Source organism: Hemibagrus wyckioides, linkage group LG04 (genome assembly GCF_019097595.1).
Source record: "Hemibagrus wyckioides isolate EC202008001 linkage group LG04, SWU_Hwy_1.0, whole genome shotgun sequence".
Classification (NCBI taxonomy): domain Eukaryota; kingdom Metazoa; phylum Chordata; class Actinopteri; order Siluriformes; family Bagridae; genus Hemibagrus; species Hemibagrus wyckioides.
In genome coordinates, this window is record NC_080713.1 from 10,745,243 (window position 1) to 10,768,698 (window position 23,456).

Below are 23,456 nucleotides of genomic sequence, written 5' to 3' on the forward strand. Positions count from 1 at the left end.
CAGAATTTGTAGTCTTTTCAAAGCGTTGATATAATGGAGAAGGTGCGCCGGGGTTCAAATACAGAACTACATTTCCCAGGGAGCTCGTCTGATTAGCCGTTGCCTGTTCGGGGTTTGACTTCCGGGTTTTCTAAATAACTAACGTTTTTATCGCTGTCGTCTGTCTTTCTGCGTATTAACAACGACCCCGTCGCATTATATAACATAATACAAAAATATATATATTTTTTAATAATCATAATAATAAAAGTTGCATTGGTCTAGGTGTTTTCTGTGGTGGAATAGGAATTGACCAATCACAGACGAGAGGGGCGGAGCCAGTGCTGAATATGTATATTTATATATACAGCAGTCAGAGCAACCTGCCTCCGTGTAGCGAAGGACGAACGTGTGTGTTTGTGTGTGTGTCTGTGTGCATGTGTGTATGTGGGAGAGAGACACCACGATAACTGCATCCATTTCGACTTCATCATCTTTAAACAGACGGTAAGGTTACATAAATTCGAATATACCGAGAACATGTGATTAAAATATATAAGAGATGTACACGATGGATAACCTGATGGGCTTTTTTTTTTACTCTCACTGTGGGCAGATGGTGCTTTAAACGATAAACAACATGATCATGCCTTTACATAAGATCAGGATTGGAATCTACTTATACACACACACACACAATAGTAAATATTTTACATTTACTATTCTATATAATATTGTATCACCTGATATTTCAAATATAATATGCATGAGTTGCTTAGTATTTAGTATGTGTCCATTTTGCATTAATGATAGTGTGCATTCGAGTGGACATGAAGTCCACAAGTTTGTGTAAAACCATTTTGTTTTAAATCTAGTGTGGCTCAGCACGTGCTTCAGTAGAAGAGATTAGGCCTTGAGGAAGCACTTACCATGGTCAATATCACACATCTGCTTACATTTAAATAGGGACCTAGAAATAGTGTAGAATTTTATTATTATTATTATTATTATTATTTAGTTGTTTATTTTGTTGTACCTTTAATTAACAATGTCAAGAAAAGACACAACAATCACACACACACACACACACACACGTGTGTATGTAATTGACATATCTATAGCTATATATCTGGATAGATAGATGAGATATTGACCATTTACTTTCCTTATAAGTTGAATTTATTCCAGTTTCCAAGAGTTTCAGTGTGAACTCAGAATTTCGAATCACAATGGCCATATGTATTTTATGTATTTTATATAGTAATAGGTAAATGTTTTGTTATGTATCAAAAACATTTTTTAAAACAACATCTTGGCACTTTAATCCTAATTTTTTTTTTTTTAAGATTTATTTTATTTATTTTATGTTTTTCATTTAAATTACATTTGTCTATTGCACTGACAAAAACTAGTGCTAGTGTTACTTCTCACAATGCATCAGGAGAGTTTCTGCTACAGGAAAGTGATTTGTTTTCTTGAAGCAGAGGGAAGAGGGAAAGTGGTGGTGTCATGATGGTATATTTCTGGCATTGGCTCATTGTGGAATCAGAGAGGAAGATGATTTGAGCAGACAGAGGTGTGAAAGTGTTGCTCCAGAAAATCTTGTTTTCATGCTTCTGTAAATAAGATTTGTAGAAATGTCTTGTCCTCCATAAGTGTGACCATTTTAAATGGCAGCAGCTTAAGAGAGAGAAACACTGGAATCAGCTCTGTGTGAGAGAGAGAGAGAGAGAGAGAGAGAGAGAGAGAGAAGAAAAAAAAGTAAGAGTGAGACCATAAGGGGATGGAAAGAGAACAGGATATAAATAAATAAATATTATGAAGATGAAGAGGAATTGAGCTAGAGAGAGACAAGCACAGTATATATATGAGAGAGAGCTTGTACAATGTGCATTATATCACTGGCTAATTGTGATAATTGGTCCTTTCATTAGTGAAATTGCATTAGGCTGCAATGTGAAAATGAGCCTTTCAAACAACCACTTAATATTTTGGTTCTGTTCTGCAGGGTAAAACACAACCTGCACACAATCTAGCGAATGTTAACTCGGGTTGCATTTCCTTTAGCAAAACCTGCAGCTGATGAAATATACTGTTTTCAAAAACCTAAGTGGGAATATTTAAGGTTCAAAATTGAGATTGTGAAAGAAAGAAACAACCAAAGAAAGATGGAAGTGGAGGAAATGAAGGAAGTGATGCAAGAAAGGAAAGGGATGAGAAGGAAAAATGAAGGGAGGGGAAAGAAGGCAGGCAGGAAGGAAGAATGGGGAGAAGAAGGAAGGAAGGAATGAAGGAAGGTAGGTGGAGGAGAAGGAAGGGGAGGAGAGGGAATTGAATGAAGGAAGGTAGGGGAGAAGGGAGAAGGAAGGAAGGAAGGTAGGGGAGAAGAAGGGAGAAGGAAGGAAGGAAGGAAGAAATAGGAGGAAGGAAGGTAGGTGATAAATTGAAAAGGAAAATAGTTTTTAAAAAACACTACATCATATGATATATAATAAATTGTTAATAAAATATAACCTTCATGTTTTTCAAATATTAATTTCAAAGTGTTTTTTCTAGTAATAATTAATGGTGTTTTTTTCTAGTATTAATGTTATTTCTAGCACTAAATTATTTTTTTCTAGTGGTGTTGTGTTATTATGGGATCACATCACACAGGAATATTTTTTTAATGCAATACCATCAAACAGTTACACACTAAAAAAAAAAAAAAAAACTCCTGGTCACTCTAGGGTATAACATCATTGAGATCCTGCCATGGTGTCTAGCCAAAGGTAATGCAGTAAAAGCATATTTCTGCTTTACACATTTTATCTAATTTAAAACTGAAGTCTTGATTTAAGTGAATACAAGACTTCTAATCAGTGTCTGTAGCTGGAGTTAAAATACAGGCAGGAAACATCACACAAGGACAGTCTGTATTCAGAAAGTGCATGAAATACATGATGATCAAAACCAGGAAGTACAAACACACAAAACTCAGATTTGTAGTAACAAAAGCCTTGACAAGACATATCAAATCAGTAACACAGAATGGTGAACACAATCAGGTAACAAACCAATCAGAGGATGTGTAAGAAAGGGAAAAAGAGACCAGAAATTGTATATTTTATTTTAACAACATAAAATGCGGTAACAAAAGCATGTGATTAATCATGCAGTCTTGCCTCCTATTTGTCCGTGTCAGGTCTGCACTTGGGCTGCTGCCAGATGATTACTTCTAAATAAATCAATAACTATTCTTTCGAAGGGCACCTATAACCGGCACAAAGGGACCTGACAACAGTTTCTACTTTGACTCTGAATCCTGGCAAAGATCTACAAGCGCAGTTTAACCCTCATGGGTACACCCAAAGGTTATGCCTGGTTATAAGGCACATATAATTGGACCTTAAGGATCAGTGAGTTAAAATGTCCACGTTAAAGATACTAAAGGTACAAAAGATGTTCACCACTAAAGGTTAGAAGCATAGGTACAATTTAGTATTTTTTTTCTGGAAAGTTCCTGTGAAATTCGACTGTGGTTCACTTGCAACTTTGGTAGATTAGGACTAGTCTTCAAAATGTGTGGTTGTGTCTGATGAAACAATGAAAGAAGAATTGATACCAGGTTTTCTTGGCAGCCGAGAACATGGTTTATTGTCTCCAATCCTCTGAATTTTCAGTACAGAATCTGGTTGAACTACTCTGAGGAGGGTTAACAAGTGAGAGTTGCTTCATGTGAAGGAGAAATAATGCGGGCGTTACTTCTAATGTCTTTCTTGCATGCAACAGAACATAAGTGCCAGTTCTCAGAGAATATTTTTGGAGAGGATTCAGAAGGCTAAGAATACCAGGTAGTGGGTGTCATAATGCAAGATGACTATGATGTAATTGTGCCCTCAGGCCAAACAAGTCAGCTCCCTAATTAAATCCATACCCATATACTTATTCAAAGGCCGTGTCTATGCTAGATGTCATCTTTGGAGTGGAATAAGGGGAGACCAAGAGGTTACTTCCAATGGCAGGTGGATGGAGCCGGCCATTAATTAATAGATATTTCTGATTAATAGAATGTTATATCCTGAGCCGACAGAGTTTTAGAGCTTTTTTCTGGCTCTTGATAATATTTCATCTGATAAAACGAAATAGAATGTAGAAATAGATTTTATTTGACGAATAAAAAATTTCTGAATTTCGAAAAAGGATTAATTCAGTTATATAATTCATTACTAATTCAGCCACATTTAGTCAAAAATTAATTAATTTAATATGCAGATGAACAGTATCCGATATCAGTAAAACAAACAGTAATAATAATAACCAGTTACAAATTTTTGTAAAAAAAAAAAAAAAAGCTATTCAGTATTCATTCATGCAAGACAATAAAATAAAGGGAATACCATCCTGCATTACCTTCAATGCAAAAATCATTAATTCAGATCATTTTTATCCTTATATCATAATGATGTTTTGGAAACACAGAAGTGGAAGTGTCCAAACAAGTACAAATGTCTATTCAGGATGCCACATAAAGTATGTAGCTAATGTTCTTCAAATCTCCAATTTTAGATATCCATCCATTCTCTACATCACTTATCCTACTGGGTCGCAGGGGACCTGGAGCCTATCCCAGTAGACTCAGGGTACACTCTGGACATGATGCTAGGCACTGGGTTTAGACAGACATGCCAAAAAGTTAACAACCATTCAGAAACCATGTGTGAAAAAGTGTACCCTTCCTACATCTACAATCATTAAAGGTCAGGTGCTACTAAAGAAATGCACAAGAATAGTCATAAAGAGGATTGGTTAATCATCAAGAAGCTTATTTTCTGGATATTGGTTTTTTTTTTTTGGGGTGACTGTGTATTAAAATCTTTGTTGTCACCTGAGGTTATGACTATAATTATGGTCCTCATGACTAAAAAGATATAAGTGAAGGCTTCCTTTATCGAATGACTGTACTGTTTCATATGTGTGATGTTTGTATGCTTTTGTATGTGTCTTCTTGCTCTCAAAGAGATGTTCAGGATGCATATATAACTATTTTTATTGAAATGTCTGGCTATAGATAAACAGTGCTATTTCTCTTATGCAAGGGAAGTTAAACTTCATGCGAATAATCAAAATTTATTTAGTTCCAGATTAGTAAAAGATTTTATGCCATGCATGGTTGGAGTGTGTAAACACATTTAATCCAATACATTTAGTGGCTATAGTCTGACCATTTAAAACTTGAGCACAATATGTTTCACCTGATGGGGGGAAAATAGGTTGAATTGCATTGTTCTATAGACCCACATTGTTCTAGAGGCTATTCCGAAGTGAATTTTTGACCAGTGCAGCTTATGACATTGAGAACATTGTGGTGATGACATAACTTCTGTTTTTGTGTGTGTGTTAGTTATTTTTTGATGTGTGACTTGACTCCAGATGGAGATGTGGAGGAGGTGGATGTGTAGGTGTGCAGTCAGAGTTCGACAGAGTGCCTTTCACACTCTAGTGTTAAAAATAACGGTCTTTACAATCTGAACAATTTGAAGCCACTTAGGAGCATGGTGACAGTAAACTACCCAGGAGAAAACCCAGGGGTGTACTGCAAAGTTTATGACTGCTAAATAAAACTAGAAACTGTAAGCAGAGGTTTAGCTGTAGCATTTGTAGCATCCATTCCTATGGTGATATGGGAGAAACTATACCTTTTTTTTTTGGTTTGTCAGGAAAAGTTGCTTCCAGACGAAACCCAAATAAGATTAACATTCAGAAAATGCTGATTTATGTGAATGGGAAATGATGGCAAAATTTATTTGTGGTGGTGGTTACTTTCTATTTAGGAAATTGGCTACATAGCTATTTAACCCCCTGCATTCCTATAAAAATCAGATGGGTTTTAGTATACATACTAATCTTATTACATGATCTAGGTATACTGTAATGTTGTGTTAAGTTACAGGTATCTCTGTACCAACATAAGAGCTTTAAGAAAGAATTAAAGTTTAACGTAAAGAGAATTAATGTTAATAGGCCAAAAAGCACTGCTTCCCAAGAAACATAACAAGAAAAAATTCATCCTAAAGAGTCTAATGTAGAGGAAAATGTACTGTCCTTTAAAAGATGTTAAATGTCTCCTTATCAACAATTATTTTTCTTTGTTAATTAAAATCTTGTGTATGTGTGTGTATATATATACACTATATTGCCAAAAGTATTCGCTCACCTGCCTTGACTCGCATATGAACTTAAGTGACATCCCATTCCTAATCCATAGGGTTCAATATTACGTCGGTCCACCCTTTGCAGCTATAACAGCTTCAACTCTTCTGGGAAGGCTGTCCACAAGGTTTAGGAGTGTGTTTATGGGAATTTTTGACCATTCTTCCAGAAGCGCATTTGTGAGGTCAGGTACTGATGTTGGACGAGAAGTCCTGGCTCTCAGTCTCCGCTCTAATTCATCCCAAAGGTGTTCTATTGGGTTGAGGTCAGGACTCTGTGCAGGCCAGTCAAGTTCATCCACACCAGACTCTGTCATCCATGTCTTTATGGACCTTGCTTTGTGCACTGGTGCACAGTCATGTTGGAAGAGGAAGGGGCCAGCTCCAAACTGTTCCCACAAAGTTGGGAGCATGGAATTGTCCAAAATGTCTTGGTATGCTGAAGCATTCAGAGTTCCTTTCACTGGAACTAAGGGGCCAAGCCCAGCTCCTGAAAAACAACCCCACACCATAATCCCCCCTCCACCAAACTTTACACTTGGCACAATGCAGTCAGACAAGTACCGTTCTCCTGACAACCGCCAAACTAAGACTCGTCCATCAGATTGCCAGATGGAGAAGCGCGATTCGTCACTCCAGAGAACGCGTCTCCACTGCTCTAGAGTCCAGTGGCGGCGTGCTTTACACCACTGCATGCGACGCTTTGCATTGCACTTGGTGATGTATGGCTTGGATGCAGCTGCTCGGCCATGGAACCCCATTCCATGAAGCTCTCTGCGCACTGTTCTTGAGCTAATCTGAAGGCCACATGAAGTTTGGAGGTCTGTAGGGATTGACTGCAGAAAGTTGGCGACCTCTTCGCACTATGCGCCTCAGCATCCGCTGACCCCGCTCCGTCAGTTTACGTGGCCTACCACTTGGTGGCTGAGTTGCTGTCGTTCCCAAACACTTCCACGTTCTTATAATACAGCTGACAGTTGACTGTGGAATATTTAGGAGCGAGGAAATTTCACGACTGGATTTGTTGCACAGGTGGCATCCTATCACAGTTCCACGCTGGAATTCACTGAGCTCCTGAGAGCGACCCATTCTTTCACAAATGTTTGTAAAAACAGTCTGCATGCCTAGGTGCTTGATTTTATACACCTGTGGCCATGGAAGTGATTGGAACACCTGATTCTGATTATTTGGATGGGTGAGCAAATACTTTTGGCAATATAGTGTATATATATATATATATATATGAGATTTTAGACACAGAGATTTTATATACATATATATATATATATATATATATATATATATATATATATATATATATATATATATATATATATATATATATATATATATAAAATCTCTGTTTGTTATTAAACCCAGATTATGTGGATTGTCTGCCATATAATTGTACTGTGAATCAGCTGTGACTATAGAAATGATAGCATTTTAAAATGAGCACATTCATTTAAATTACAGCCAGGTCAGTATAGAAAATGAACCAACATCCTCTGACCAGTCAGATTTGATAATGCAACAGATGCTATAGATGTAATATTCATTTTAGATAATCTAATAGGTTAACCAGTTTGTCCTGTAATTGTACTGTTATTATTTTTTATTTTATTTTATTTTATTTTTTTTTGCATTTTAATATTATGTATTATGTAATGTAATATAATATATAATGTGTGTGTGTGTGTGTATATAAAAAAAAGAGTAGTTTATACTGGGCAGTGTGGGTCAGTTGAAGGAACTTAAAAAAAGTAACCTTGTAACAGGTTTTAACTGACTGGGTCAAATTAACTTAAGCTTCCCGCTCTTAAGCTTAAGCTTTAATTAAATAAATGGTGCTTGTTACTAATATAGATCAGTGTAAGATTTTCTGATGCAAGGTTTTCTGTTGAGAAACCAAGCTTTGAGCCTAAAGCCACCGAGTTTAACCGAGTTCCAGCATCGTCTGGAGTTCCCCTATTTGGCTTGTTCGGTTTCTCCCTGGTGGCTGGATGGCTTTTATTCACAACTCAGCCTTGCTTGAAGGAAAAAAGGTCACTGGATCTGCTGTTTTCAGGCGTCTTTTCTCCTCCGTTCACAAGCGAGTGTCTGTTTTCATCGCAGCTCCAGTTAGGCCTTTGCGCTGTAAGAAACTCGGGCGTCTCATGGCTCCTGGAACAAAAAGGAATACCTTATACCTAGGTGCATATTTAACTAATGTGCTTGAAGGAGTTATGTTGTGTTTTGTCACACCAGAGGTGAACTGGAATACTATTTAGTACGGGAATATGCAGTCCAAGTCCAGTATTCATGACTATAAATAAATGTTTGCCATTATGGTGTTACCGTAGTGTTGTGAGAAGATGAGACGTGTACAGTCTTATTAGGATAAAAAATAAACCTTACTTTCAGACTGCTGAAGGTTCAGAATGGTCAGATCTTCACTCTATTGGTGATGTATAGACAGAGAAAATATTATCTATTATTTATCAGAATGTTTGCTTGACTTCTTGACAGTAAAAAAAAAAATAGATCACAAAAAAATGTCAAATTAAAATATCTTTTCATTAATGCTAATTTTATTTCACACAGGGTCAGTGGTTCAGCCTTGTTGGGCTGCTGATCACAAGGCTGTGAGTTCAAATCCCCATGCTGGGTTCTTGAACAAGACCTCAATTATTGAGATTGATTATGTCTCAATCATACGCTGGTTTTCATAAAAGCAAATGCAAATGTAATTTTTTTCCCCCAATTTCTGGGAAAATTTCAGTAAAAATTAGAACTTATTAGAACTTCATAGTGGATAGAGACTGTGTTTGTAGAATTAAATGAAATTAATTATCCTGATATAGACAGACATGTGTACATTGATGTGCTAGTAGCTTTAACTTTTAATTATTATTATTAATAATAATAATAATAATAATAATAATAATGTTATCTAATTGACATTCACTCAAGTTGATCCTGATTTATTTAACGACAAGACAGCTCCAGCGTTTATTGGTTTTATTGAAATTCGGGATACACAGATGCATACGATTTCATTTCTTTCTCTTTTTCACACATACACATATTTTGTGCTACACTTAAATTTCTAGCATTTGGCAGACACCCTTATCCAGCGCAACGTACAGAAGTGAATCTTTTTTTACACAGCCGAGTAACTGAGGGTTAAGGGCCATGCTCAAGAGCCCAGCAGTGACAGCTTGGTGGTTCAGTGACAGCTTGGAGATTTGAGACAAGTCTCACACACACACACACACACACACACACAGAAACTCGGCACATCTCTGCTCATACAAAATATATTTGTATCTCTCTCTCTGCGCCATAAACAATGTTGCCCAGCAACGTGAAAGTCAGAATTGGAGAGAGGATTAGGATATGGATTGTGTGTGTGTGTGTGTGTGTGTGTGTGTGTGTGTGTGTAGGCAAGAGAGTATGCAGCAGTGTTCTGAATAATCAATCATTCGTGGCACATACACACTGCGCACAGGATGGAGTCTGAAAATCACTTTCAGTTCCTGAAAATGTAGCTGACTCAATCCAGCAGAATATTGTCTTTCCTCTTATGCAGAAATCTCTCTCTCTCTCTCTCTCTCTCTCTCTCTCTCTCTCTCTTTCTTTCTCTTTCTCTCTCTCTCTCACTCTCACTCTCTCTCTCTTGCTCTCTGTCCTTCTTTCTCTTTTCGATCGTCTCTACCTTTTACCTTGTCTCCAGCATGTTTTTCTTTCTCTCTTTTGAATGATAAACCCTGTTGTCAAAAAAGTGCACATAAATTGTGTACATCAGCACGCTTCACTACACTGATGGACTAAAAATAAGCATTCTAGGCATCAACTAGACTTCCATCTTTCACTAAAAGCTCTAGAAGGAGTGTCTGTTTTGAATGTGTGTCCAGTTGCTGCATCTGCATCACAATGCAGCAATAATCAAGAAAAGAAGTCAAGGAGTGATACTGTAGTCTAAATGGTGAAAGGGTGTGCATGGACAATGGTTTATTGCACACAATATCATAAATCTGCAAAATAATTTTTGACATCAGAAATTTGGAAATGTTTCATAAAAATAAACGTCTACCTCTGCCGTGAAGATTTCCATATTGGAGGAAAAAGTGCACCTCCGCCTCAGTGAACATACTGTCTCTCCTCGCTGGGCAGTCAGAATCTACTGTAGTGCCTTTTCAATGGGAAGTCTCTGGGCACTGAGCCTGTACTTGGTCAGGATTTATCTCAGACTGTGAACAGATACTCTGCCAGTTTGTACTCTCTGTTTGGGGCCTGATAGCGCTGTAATCATGACCGGGTGTGGGAGTCGTCTCGGTTCCAAATAGATTGTTTGGATCAGACTGATAATCTGGTTTACAGTGATTAGACTGGAGTTTGCAGTGCTTGTCTAAGCCTGCTAGGTGTTTTTCTTTACACTTTTTATATTTCTACAAAATTCCACTAGTTTGTCCACTCAGTGTAAGCTTGTGCATATTGTGGACCTTAGATCTCATCTGCATACAGCTCAATAGGTGTATTAATCTAGTCAATAAATTCTGCACCAAATTTTAATTGGGATGCCTGTTTTCATTTAATAGATATATCTAAATCCAGAAGTCCACAAAGACATGCTTTTGCCAGTGTTGGTTTGGAAGTCCCCACTGAACACCTTTGGGTTGAACCGGAACACTGACTGCACCCCAGTCCTCTATGCACAACATCAGTACCTGATCTCCCTAATAGTCTTTTGGATAAATGACCATAAATCTCCATATCACACTCCAAATTATAGTGGAAAGCTTTTCCAGAAGAGTGGAGGTTTTTATATAACAGCAGAAGGGGAATACTATAGATCTTTATTAGGATGTTCAGCAAGCACATATGGGTTTGATGGTCAGTTGTCCACAAACGTTTGACTAGTGGCTGCCTGAATTGCAGTTAAGAAATCTAGAATTTGTTTGCAATTGAATTGGTGTAGAGAGCACAAAATCTGCGGTGGAACATGTAATATGATCTGGGGAGTTTTCTGAGGATCATGATGGTATGGGCAGCCTAGTCCTGGAAATCATTCCAGGGTCCAGTGATTGCCTTGCAAGGTCGTATACCTGCCAGCAAATAGAAGGCAATTTTACAGAACCAGTTACATCATATGCTTTCCTGATGATGTTCCCATACTGCTACCATTATTCAAGACTGGTCTGATGAAACAGCTGGATGAAATGTAGTGCTGCCCAAGGATGAGCTGAAACACTATGCCACCGCCCAAAATGAAGATGATAGATTTTTTTTTTTTTAAGAAGGGTCCAACATCCTAGTAAAACATTCAGAATATTTTCATTTTCTTTCCTTGTTTATTTTTTCTTGTAAACTCTAACACTTCTTCGTCTTCTTACTGTCCATATGTCTCTCCCTGTCTTTCTTCCCACCTCGATCCTGTCCTATCATTCTCATTTTGACTCTTGTCCATCTTTGACTATTTGTTTTTCTCTCCCTTCATTCTTTCTCATCATTTCTCTCTCCAGCTCTAGTCCTCTGTCGCCCACCATGTTGGCTGTTGGACTCTTCGTGCCCCTGCTGTTGCTACGAGTTGGCTGTTGCCGGGCGACCGAAGTTTCAGAGGATGCAAGTGCCGAGTTCTGGGTCAGACTGTACCATCAGCTCCAGATGGCAGGGGCCGATGACAACATCATCTTCTCTCCGCTGAGCGTGGCACTGGCGCTGGGCATGGTAGAGCTCGGTGCTCGAGGGTCCTCACTGCAGCAGATCAGACAGGCTGTGGGTTACACAAACTACAGAGAAGGTAAAGAAGCCTAATAGCTCAGATATATCAATAACCACACAATTGGGTTTGGGTAATTCCAATGAGCAAAACATTCAGAATTAAGAACTTTAAAGTTTTATTGATAATATAGAAAGACAAGCGTGTGTACTGTATGTGCTCACACAGATGAGGAGTTCGCTGTCCTCAAGAACCTAACCCAGGCTCTGATTGGAGACGAGACCCAGTACGTGGTGCATTTGGCGAACTCTCTCTTCCTGCAGACCGGCGTTCACTTTAGCCCTGAATTCCTGAAGCTCATTAAGCATTATTTCCATGCTGAAGCAGAAACAGTGGACTTTAACGAGTCAGCTGCTGTGGCTCAACACATCAATGCCTGGGTCCAGAATCACACTGCAAGTAAGTACCCAGCCACTGAGATTATTTCATTTAGGATCCTTTTCAGTAAGAAAGAAAGCCCTTCAGAGCACAGAGTCTTATATCCAGACAGGTCTTATGATTAAAACACAAGGCAATACAGACCACTAAGTCTAAAGCTTTTTATATTCTGCTTTTATCCCCCTTTCTATCCTGTGCAGGTAAGATTCATGACCTGGTTTCGGCAGAGGATTTCAGCAGCTTGACGAGAATAACACTGATTAACGCAGTTTATTTCCGAGGCAGCTGGAAGAATCAGTTTCGACCTGAAAACACAAGAACGTTTTCCTTTAGTAAAGATGATGGCAGTGAGGTGCAAACGCTGATGATGTACCAACAGGGTGACTTTTACTATGGTGAGGAATACATGCAGATCTGAATGAACGTTAATTTTTCATTTTGTTTGTTGGAAACCAGTCTTTGTACAAATATTTTCTCAAAGGACACTCCTATCCTTGGTTCATGTTGTTATAGGGAAGTAATCAACCACCTTTAAATCATTTTAGAGGAATAAAAGTGCTTTGTTCCTCTTATACCACAGCAATTTGCCAATGCTAAATTTATTTATGAATGACACCGCATACATTTTAAGCTTTTACTAATCTGTTCTTATGATTGATGGATGGCCAAAAAAAATTAACAATTGTGCTATAGCATCTAAAAACATTCACTTGCCAGTCTCTCTTTTTTTTTCCTCTCTCTCTCTTGATATGACAAGCTTACTGGAAAAAGTCTTGAAGACTTCAAAAAAAATTCAAGGAGCAACCTTGTCATGCTGATGGTTACAAAATGCTAATCATGGAACAATTCCTTCCTAGAATGCTAAATAATTCCCTGTGAAAGATTTTACTGTAGAAAAGATAATCTGCCCATTTTATCCTAATAATCTTGTGATCAGTCAGAATCAGAACTTTCACAACATTGTCTTAGAAATGAAATTAATACCCATCTACCTGACAAATGCAAGTACAAATTGGTTCCTGCTAAGCAAACGTTTTTACTGCCGATCTTTTTGCCAGTATTTCTCCATACAGCTACACATTTGTTTGTCAGGCTACTAAAAATGGTAACTTTATAAATAGACAACTGGCAACTGTATTCTATCGGTTTACATACAGAATGTTTCAGCCCACAAATCCTGTCCAACTGTGGAAAGGCTTAGAAACCAAACACTGCTGAACAAACAGAGGATGACTAACACTAACCTGACAACTCTAACTTAAATTATCTCTACACCCACAAGGTGCATGATCAACTTGGGTGTTGGCCTCAGCATGCATAATGTAGATGACAATATTCCCACTGCCTTCCACAAATAATGGGACATAACGTGGCAAAGTGATTGTTGGCACATTGCAAAAGGCTAAATTTTTCCATGGGTGAAATTTCAGTAGCGCCATCTACAGTACTGGAGAACTGGTATGCGATGACCAGTATTAAACCACGTAGAGTTTACTATTTGAGCTTGTAAGCTTGTAAAAATGATTTCATTTTAATTTTCAATTCTCACAGACATTGTCTGTCTCAATAAAGAAATCTAATGTTAGTAGATCTAATATTCTTAATTAGTGCATAAACAGTGCACAACAGGCATAAATAATTGTTTAGGGTTATATTTAAATAAGCAAGAAATGATGCATTTTAAGTCATAATTAAACTAATAATTACATAAAAGGAATTATTTACTTCTACAAAATGTTCAAAGTCAGATATAGAAGGAGATTTCTGTACAGTTCACATGTCACTGTGTTGCTCACTTTTCAGAATATCAGCTTAACAGTAGCTGATAGAAACACACAACCCTTCACTTTCTCTTCACCCCCTTGTGCAGGTGAGTTCAGCGATGGCAGCACAGAGGCAGGAGGAGTGTATCAGGTGTTGGAGATGCCATATGAAGGTGAAGACATGAGCATGATGATCGTTTTGCCAAGACAGGAAGTTCCACTGGCCTCATTAGAACCGATCATCAAAGCATCACTGATTGAGGACTGGGCTACCAACGTCAAGAAGCAGAAAGTGGAGGTTTACCTGCCCAGGTGATTATTAAATGTAATTTAAGTACATATATGTAAGGATTAGAAATAAAGGCTACATTTAGAACAAGTTATTTGTCTTTAGACTTTCAGAGAAGGATAGCTACATGAATTCTACTGGATTCTCAAGGTGCAGGAATGTTTTTGATAATAACTGCAGGGGTGGACTTGGCCTAGGAGATAGAGGGATGTAATCAGATACTGGCAGTGACTAACACATGGCCGGATGCTGATGTCTGACAGTCAGTAATCCTCAGTCAGCTCCCTAGGTGGTGAATCAGTATATGTACACGAGTTTGGGCACTGCTTAGAACCCTGGCTCACTACACCCTGGGGCACTGATGACTAAATTTCCGGCAACACAAGTACATATGCTCTAAAAAGTCACCACAGGCTACGATGCTCCATGGTTTTTACAGTGCAATATGGGAGCACTGCAAAGATTTTGTACAGTATATGTACACGAGTTTGGGAACTGCTAAGAACCCTGGCTCACTACACCCTGGGGCACTGATGACTAAATTTCCAGCAGCATAACTACATACTCACGCTCTAAAAAGTCACCACAGGCTACGATGCTCCATGGTTTTTACGGGAGCACTGCAAAGATTTTGTGATCGAAACAGCCATTGAAGGCCCTGTATTATATATTGTCCCTGTTGCCAGACTACTGAACTAGGGAGCTGATTGAGACGCACCCAGTAACATTTTTGCATGGAAAAGCACTGCCTGGAGCAGGTGTTTTGTTGCTATGAAAATGGCTTGTGCCACAGCACAATGTCACCATAATAACACAACATGATGCCCATTGAAAATGACAATGAAAAGAAATGCTGGTTGCTTTGCTTTTTCAAAAGCTACACATTAAATTAGATTAATAAGGCAGCTTAGTATTGAACTGTAATATATTTCCTAACCAAGATTGTTTAAAAGGGTGATTTGTGACTGGGTGAGCCATCGGGCGACTGCAGAACAATTTCTTTTTGTCTGAGAAAAGTGTTATCTGTGTAGAGTTTGAATAGGTTGTTAAATTATAGGAGAATATAATACTCCCTGTGAGTGTGCTTGTAACCTTGTAGGCTGTCTTTTTATGCTTCTTCTGATAAATTGAATAGGCATTATGTTTTGGGGCTGTCCGTCCAGGATTCTCATTAGTGCAATATCTCGAGAACAAGTAGTTGAATGTTTATAGGGTTTATTCAGAGTGATCACTGTAACCAGCAGAAGAACTGACCAGATTTCTGAACCGAACCAAACAGGATCATGTGCACAACAAGGTCAAATGTCTAAAACAGCTTTGCTTTAATAGCATCCTTCTTGTTGGAAGTTTACTTTTAAGGGTATTTCAGGAATACAAATTAGTAACAAGAAGAATTCAACTTCAGGGCAGAGCATCCCCATTGACCACACTGGCATCAAGTTCTATTTGTTTTTGTATTTTGTTGACTCATGCAAAGCTAGGTCCAAGAGGCACAAATTGTATAAAATGACTGCTTGGCTTTCAGAGCAGAGATTGATAGCTTTGGGTTAATCCTCCTGTTCTCCTCTTTTATCTGGTTTAAAAACCTAAAATACTGTTAAATGGAAAGTGCGAGGGGAATGAAGGTATGGTATATATTATTGATTATTACATTATTTTAATAAGGAAATAATTATTTTTAGATATTGCTCTAAGGTGTATTGATTAGCTTGAGTCCCCAAAAAATAGTAGATTGTGGACTATTCGTGTTGTATTCATAGTTGCTTGACATACAGATACATTTAGTAGGTTAGTAGTGGTGCCAAAGCACTTGTCTTTCTCTTGTCCACTGAAAAACACCCTGTTGAATGTAGCTGAAATATTTGGTCATGTGGTTTATGAAGTGGGACACTGCCTTGTCATCTGCTGCAGTGCACACATCAATAAAGATTGCATTCTGATCGTTTGTGAAAATGGTTACAAACCCGAGCAAAACAGAACAGTAAACAAATGTCGTACCGCATTTCTCACAATATGTCATCCAAAAACAGATATTTCAAAGATATTATCAGGAGTGGACTATGGATAAGGTCTATGGCTGCACAGAATCATCTCATTTATCTGGAATTTGAGTATTCGCTTATTTTATATAGTCACAATTATTGCATTTGATCATAATAACCAGAGAGATAACCAGATCATCATATTAAGTTAATGTTTTTTTCTAGTGAGGCTGCTTTCTGGATAGCCATCACATGAGGTTAGGAAGCACATCATGGCTTTGACTTTAACTAATAATGATGCAATTTCTATTTCCTGCTGATTTTTTTTATGCTATTCTCACTTTCTAACACACTGCAAAAAGGTGCTCTACTGGATTCAGAGCAGGTGACTGGGAAGGCCACTGAAGAACAATGAACTCTTATTTTCATGAAACCATGTTGCGATGTTTTGTGACATGGTGCATTATCATGCTGAAAGCAGCCATTAGAAGATGGTAAATTGTGGCCATGAAGGGACATCAGCAACAGTACTTAAATAAAAAGGCTGTAGCATTCAAGCAAAGTGTGTCAACAAAAAGTGATCCAAGAAAACATTTGGAAAACAAATGGATTTATGCTGCTTGCACTAAACTGTCACCCTAACATCCATGTGCCTCAGCAGAAATCAAGATTCTGTCAGCTCTAACCAGTCTGACCATTATCCTTTTAATCACTCTCATCACAAGGCATTTCTAGTGCTGACAGGATGTTTTTTATTTATTGCACCATTCTGAGTAAACCCTTGAGACCGTTGTGTGTGAAAATCCCAGGAGCTCAACATTACTCAAGCTCATCTGGCACTAGCAATCATAACAGGGTCAAAAACAAGGACATTTTTTCCTCTTTTTTTTTTTATAGAGAATGCGAACATGATTTTCTGCAGTGCTCTGCTGCCACATGATTGCCTGATTAGATTTCATGAATGAGAGAGTGTTCCTAATAAACTGCTCAGTAAGGGTATGTTCTTTACACTGTGCAAAATTAAATTTTTTTGATTTATTTGAATGATGATGTAGGTTTAAGGTGGAGCAGACGGTTGACCTGAAAGAAGCATTACAGCAGCTTGGCATCAAGAATATCTTCACCAAAGAAGCAGACCTGTCGGCCATGACAGCTGAGACAGAAGGTGTGTGTGTTTCTCAGAATCATCATTTTCATTTCCAGCTCCCTGCGTTTCATTTATTCATATATTTCTCTCTGTTCTTCTCCTCTGTCTGTTATATAATCCTTGCATCCTTCTCCCTATCAAATTTTCTCACTTACTTTCATCCTTTGTATTTTCTGTTTCACTACACCCCTTTTTTTTGGTCTTTCACGTACTCTCTCCTTCCTTCTTCTCCACCATGTCCTGTTTGTTTGACCTACCTTTCATCCCTCTGTCTGTTTTTTTCCCTCCTTCCTTTTACACCTTTCTCTCTGTTCTGATCTGCAGAAGGGATAAATCTGTTCATCGGGAAAGCTGTGCAAAAGTCTTACCTGGAGGTGACAGAGGAGGGAGCGGAGGGAGCTGCCGGATCAGGTGCGCTCATTTGTTTTATCTCTCGTTCTCTTTCTCCCTTTATTATATTCTCTAATATAATTACACGCAACAGTGACGCAGAGACACTGTCTTCTCATTTCTCACTTCATTTGTCTTCTTATATTCCCCTTTTCATTTCTCTGCTTCCCTTTTCATTTCTCCATCATACATTAGTCTCGGTATCAACCAAATCACATTAAAATTGAAGCTAGGGGGTGTTTCAGGGTTGAATTTATTGCTAATTGCTATAATTTCACTGGAAGCAGATAGTGCCAGTAGGTTATTGTTACATGTATGTGCTGATAGGTTTGCATCACTTTTACAACACAAAACATCAAGTTGCTGTCAGGTGAACACACTGTGTAATAGTTTTACTCTACATTCTCTCATCCTGTCCTCCCACAGTACATGTCTTTCTCTCCATACTTTATTATTCCTACCACTCTCACCCTCGTCAGAGTGGATTGAAAACTTTTAAATATTCATTCATCTGTAAGAGCACCCTCTGGTGTTCAGTCACTGTTCCAGTTTTGAGGAATATTCTGCTCCTAACTGTATCTGCCTCCAAATTAGATTATTCCAATATATAATTAACAAGACCACACTTCATTTACTAGTTCATACCTACTATTCTGGAGTCCACACATTCTTCTGTGGCACAGGCACAGAGGACATGCCTTTTCCTCTTGGACAGACTGCCGCAGAGGCCACGCCTCTTTCTCTTGGACAGACTGCCGCAGAGGCCACGCCTCTTTCTCTTGGACAGACTGCCGCAGAGGCCATGCCTCTTTCTCTTGGACAGACTGCCACAGAAACCAAGCCTATTCCTCTTGTACAGACTGTCACAAGGCAGCGCCTCTATCTCTGGGACAGACAGTCACAGAGACCACACCTTCTTCAATGGGATAGACTGGTACAGAGGCAATGCCTCTTTCTGTATGACAGACTGACACAGAGGACAAGCCTCTTTACTGGGACAGACTGACACAAGCTACACCTTCTTTACTAAGACTGACTGTTGTCAGACTACTTTATCATAGATAAATGTAGATTTGGTCTTCAATGCCACCAAATCTACACAATTCAAGCTGTTTTATAAGATCTTGCACCAGCTCAAATGAGTTGATGGGATCTGTTTTCTTCCACAGGAATGATTGCTCTGACCAGGACCATGGTGTTATACCCTCAGGTCATGGCTGATCATCCCTTCTTCTTTATCATCCGGAACAGGAAGACTGGTATAATATACCTGCAATCATATCTGTTTTCTGTTTAATAAATATCTACTTTGTAAAAACAAGACGTGTCTGCCTGAGCCTCCAGATTAGAAAATGTCAAACTTTGGCTCAGTGTTGAAATTTTAATATAAGAACAGGTTCATATAGTAGCAGAGTAACTCTGTATTAAAATGTAATATGCAAACCAATTTTTCATCCAGTTTTGTCATATTGTGAAAATCTGAGGCTCAGGCTTGCATTAAGGCACACCAAACTGTATGTTGAGGAAGAAAGTGATTCTGGTTACTGTTTCTTGTCCCTTTTCTAGATAACATTGTCGCACAGTGCCGCACAAGTCTGTGTGACATAATAAATAATTCTACAAACAGTTTAAAGCAGTTATGTGTAGAGTTAGACATGTAGTTTTTTTAAATTTAATACTCTGGCTTGTTTCTGTGACAGATTTAGAGTTAGGGGAAAAAACTGCTTATTTCATTGTTGACTAAACTGTTCTTTTAATATTAAACATGTGTGTTTTCTCACAGGTTCGATCCTTTTCATGGGCCGAGTCATGAACCCAGAGGTCATCGATCCCTTCGATCCTGACTTGGATTCTGTTTAACGCACCAGTAATCGAAAGTAACAAGGCCCAAAGAGCGCCATTGCCATTTTTTTTCCCTTTTCTACAGGGAGATCCCTGCATACACAAATTATACTCTACATCATATGTGATTGTATTTTGATACTCTCAGCTTTAACCACAGGAGCAGATGTTGTAAATATATCTGAGTTAACGGTCTCCGTGGCCATGATGGTAAAAGCAGCACATGCATTTATACGTATTTATTGAGATAATTAACTGCATTTCTTTCTCACCAGCCTCAGAGTATGCACTCTTCATTACTGTAAATTTGCTATTGTGTTTTCATAGTAGATATTTATTGAATATAAACGTGCAGTTCCCTCTCATGTCTTTCTCCGTCTGGCTTTCTATCTTTTTCCGCACTGTCCTGAATCTTAGTATTTTTAATCTTCTATGTGGCTGAAGTACTGCTGAAATATTGACATGCCTTATAAAATGAGTTTTCAATTTCATGAATGTACAGTTAAGGAAGCAGGGTTACCATGGTGACTCAGTGTGCAGACCATCTGTTTGGTGTACAGGGATTTGAATAAGAGACACACCAGCTGTATTCTTGATTTCTGAAATAAATATGAATGTGGAAAAGCTGTCTTTTTAATTCACAATTGTAATTTAATTGTAATGAACATATCTACTGCAGATAATTTATAAATTACATAGAGGAAGATACCGCTCACACACTGTGTGACTGAAAATACCATCATTTTATTTATATATATATATTATATTATATTATATTATATTATATTATATTATATTATATATGCTGTGGATGTTTATGATTATTATTAACCTTCTTGTTTGTTTGTTGTGAAAAAGTAAACTAGGTTCTTCAGGGTTGTTTTTTCTTATATCCTGCCATATGGAATTATTCTATCATTGGCTTCGGGCATCGATTCAGGATTCTTTTATTGATAGTAGCTGAGATCAGTCAACACTACGCTAAATATTAATAATTAAGTGCAGGGCAAGACAACAAGAATAGGCAAGACGTGCAGAGTTAATGTTGAGTGAGTAACAGAAGAATAAGTGCAAATGTTTCAGTAGTACAGACAGAATGAATCTTAGTCTTTTACCCACCTATGACATTATAATTATATTAGTAATATAGTACGATGCATAACTACTATCAGAAATAGGGGTGCAGATTTAATAAAGTATAGTCTGTTCAAATTTTACTGAAGTTAAATCACAGCTGGATGTCAATATTACTGATAAGTATAGTCAACTTTCAAAGCATAATGGCACTGTATTGGTCAACTTGAAACCTGAGTATAAGCTTGCTAATGATTTAGCCAGTTACCACATAGCCACACATTTTTAATACATAATGTAAGACCACTGGAATTATTAAAACTTTCCAAACATATGACTTAAGTAAGCTCAGTATGCACAGGACCTCTGTATAAGTCTTCTCAAAACAAGTCCTGTGCATATTGTAAAAACATCTCATTTTAAACCAAACCAATTGTTTCAACTTTTGTTATAACAGCTTGTGTAGTTCACATAATCTTAACATGTATGTAGAAAATGGCAGGTTGTTCCAATGACACTTAGGTATGTTTACATGCTCCCATTTTCATCAATACATTCATATGTACCCTAAACACTTCAGTCTGATTTAAATATTCATTTATGTCTGCATTTCGTATATTCCAAACTAAACTTCAGCATAAGTACAAAGCGTCTGTCATCACGTTCATGCTACTGTGGTCACACCATTACAAAACATACAATAGTCAGTGGAGTGGACATTATATTAAAAATGAAAAGAACAGAACAAGAGGGCACCTTCCTAAAACACAATAATACCATAATGGTAGCCTATTCATAATACTCAAAAGTTTAAATAAAATGTGAGTTGCTGTTGTTGTAGTCCTTCAGCTGCTCCCTGTTCAGGGTTGACACAGTGGATCATCTGATCCACATATTTTGATTTGGCACAGGTTTTACACCGGATACCCTTCCTGACGCAAGCCTCCTGTTTTATCCGGGCTTGGGACCAGCACTGAGAATTAACCCCTCAGGGGCTGGGTTGGTTCCCTGCCCAGGAATGAAACCCAGGGCCCTGCTGCTGGACCACCAGGGAATCATTTTTCTATCACATATTTGAGTTGGAAAAATATCCAAAACCTTAGTAGCCATGATATAAGCATTGCCCACTAATATATCTAAACTTACATTTACATTTATATTACAGAGAGGCTTTGAAGTCTTTATCAATAAATACATTGATACTGGTTCGCACTTTGCATTGTGTTGTTCCTCACCTTCACACTTTGTTGGCCATTATCTATTAAGTATCATGTCTGTATCGGGTTTCCGCCAGTGCTCCGAGCTCTGATACTGGAAAAATGAAACTTTAATGTATGTCCTGGATACTTAATTTAATGAAGCATATCCTGTAAAAAATGCCTGACTGCAACTGCTAATTTAATCAGTGATGTTTAATGAGAGGAATTTGGCTATGCACTGCCAGTCAGCTGTAGCAAGTTAGTGACACATCATTAAGTCACACTGCTACAGTGTTTTTGATTTCAGGAATAAGCAAAGTGCCATTTTATATGCCGTCTGTGAGAAAAGGAAGATGTTGTTTAGCATATAGAAACACAAATTATGCACGCATTACCTAATTACTTACTTTAAAGTCACCCGAATAATCCATTACATTTCTAAAAAAACCAATGCTTAATGACAGAATCCTGCCTTATCCTGCCTTAGAGTCTTAAATTTGAAGGTCAGAGGATTTAATCATTTCCAGGGACACATCATAAGAAACAGCACCATCTGTTATCAGGGAGCGTCACTGAAGCTGACAGAACTGAAATGCTCTATTTGTCCCTGATATGCTGCAGGATGTCAAAGAAAATGAAGCAAACAATTTTCAATCTATCATAAATGTAGATGATTAGTTAAGGAAGATTAAAAGCTGAAGGACATGAGCTTTTGTATGTTGTGAGGTTGAAGGACGTGCAGTGAAGTCTAATCTCTGATGGCATTGTCATGCTTTGCAGATACAAACATGCAGATAATTGAACATTTTCATTATCATTCATTTTAAAGCCTTGACTTAGTTATTATTATAACTAATTAATTTAGATGATTCAATTCAGTGGCACAGTGTTTTTCTAGTCCTTTCTTGGATGTATTATTGCTAATCACACGTCATACAGGACAGAACCATCGGTTATCAGAAAGGCACTGAGCACTGATATCTGAGAAGCTGTATTTGTTTGAATTGTGCTGCAGGATGTCAATGCAGCTTTTAAGCTATTGTTTGACAAATGGAATAGACTGAAATATGCAAGGCCAAAGAAAAAAGGATGACGTGCACGAGCTTGGAGTGGGTGAAGCAGGACATGTTCAAGGATAAATGATAAAGTGTGCAACATTGAAGAAAGAAGGACCAAGTGCATGAGAGGAAAAAAGATGACGTACATAAAACTGAAGGATGAAGTTTGCAAGGATGAAGAAAATTGTTGCTGATGTTGTATAGGTGGTAATAAGTTGTTATTACAGTTTAACAAGATTTTAGAACATGACTTGCTTGTCTTTAATTAGCTGAATAACACAGAATGAAAACAGAATACATGGATTAGGGAAACTGCAGCACTATTTTGAAGGAACTGTTTTTACAGCTTTCCATATGCACAGAGCATGACATTAAAAACATGGTTCAGGAAACTTCGCAATAG

General features: G+C 37.9%; 1 protein-coding gene across 1 annotated transcript; it reads left to right on the forward strand.

The window, feature by feature from the left end:
• The first annotated feature begins 328 nt into the window (after window positions 1-328).
• serpini1 (serpin peptidase inhibitor, clade I (neuroserpin), member 1) lies at window positions 329-20,346 on the forward strand. The gene is made up of 9 exons (XM_058387991.1): window positions 329-486; window positions 11,675-11,952; window positions 12,100-12,330; window positions 12,510-12,704; window positions 14,180-14,384; window positions 17,399-17,508; window positions 17,815-17,901; window positions 19,050-19,139; window positions 19,664-20,346. The coding sequence occupies exons 1-9, from the start codon at window positions 425-427 to the stop codon at window positions 19,738-19,740; spliced, it is 1,335 nt and encodes a 444-aa protein (XP_058243974.1). The 5' UTR covers window positions 329-424; the 3' UTR covers window positions 19,741-20,346.
• The last annotated feature ends 3,110 nt before the right edge of the window (window positions 20,347-23,456 follow it).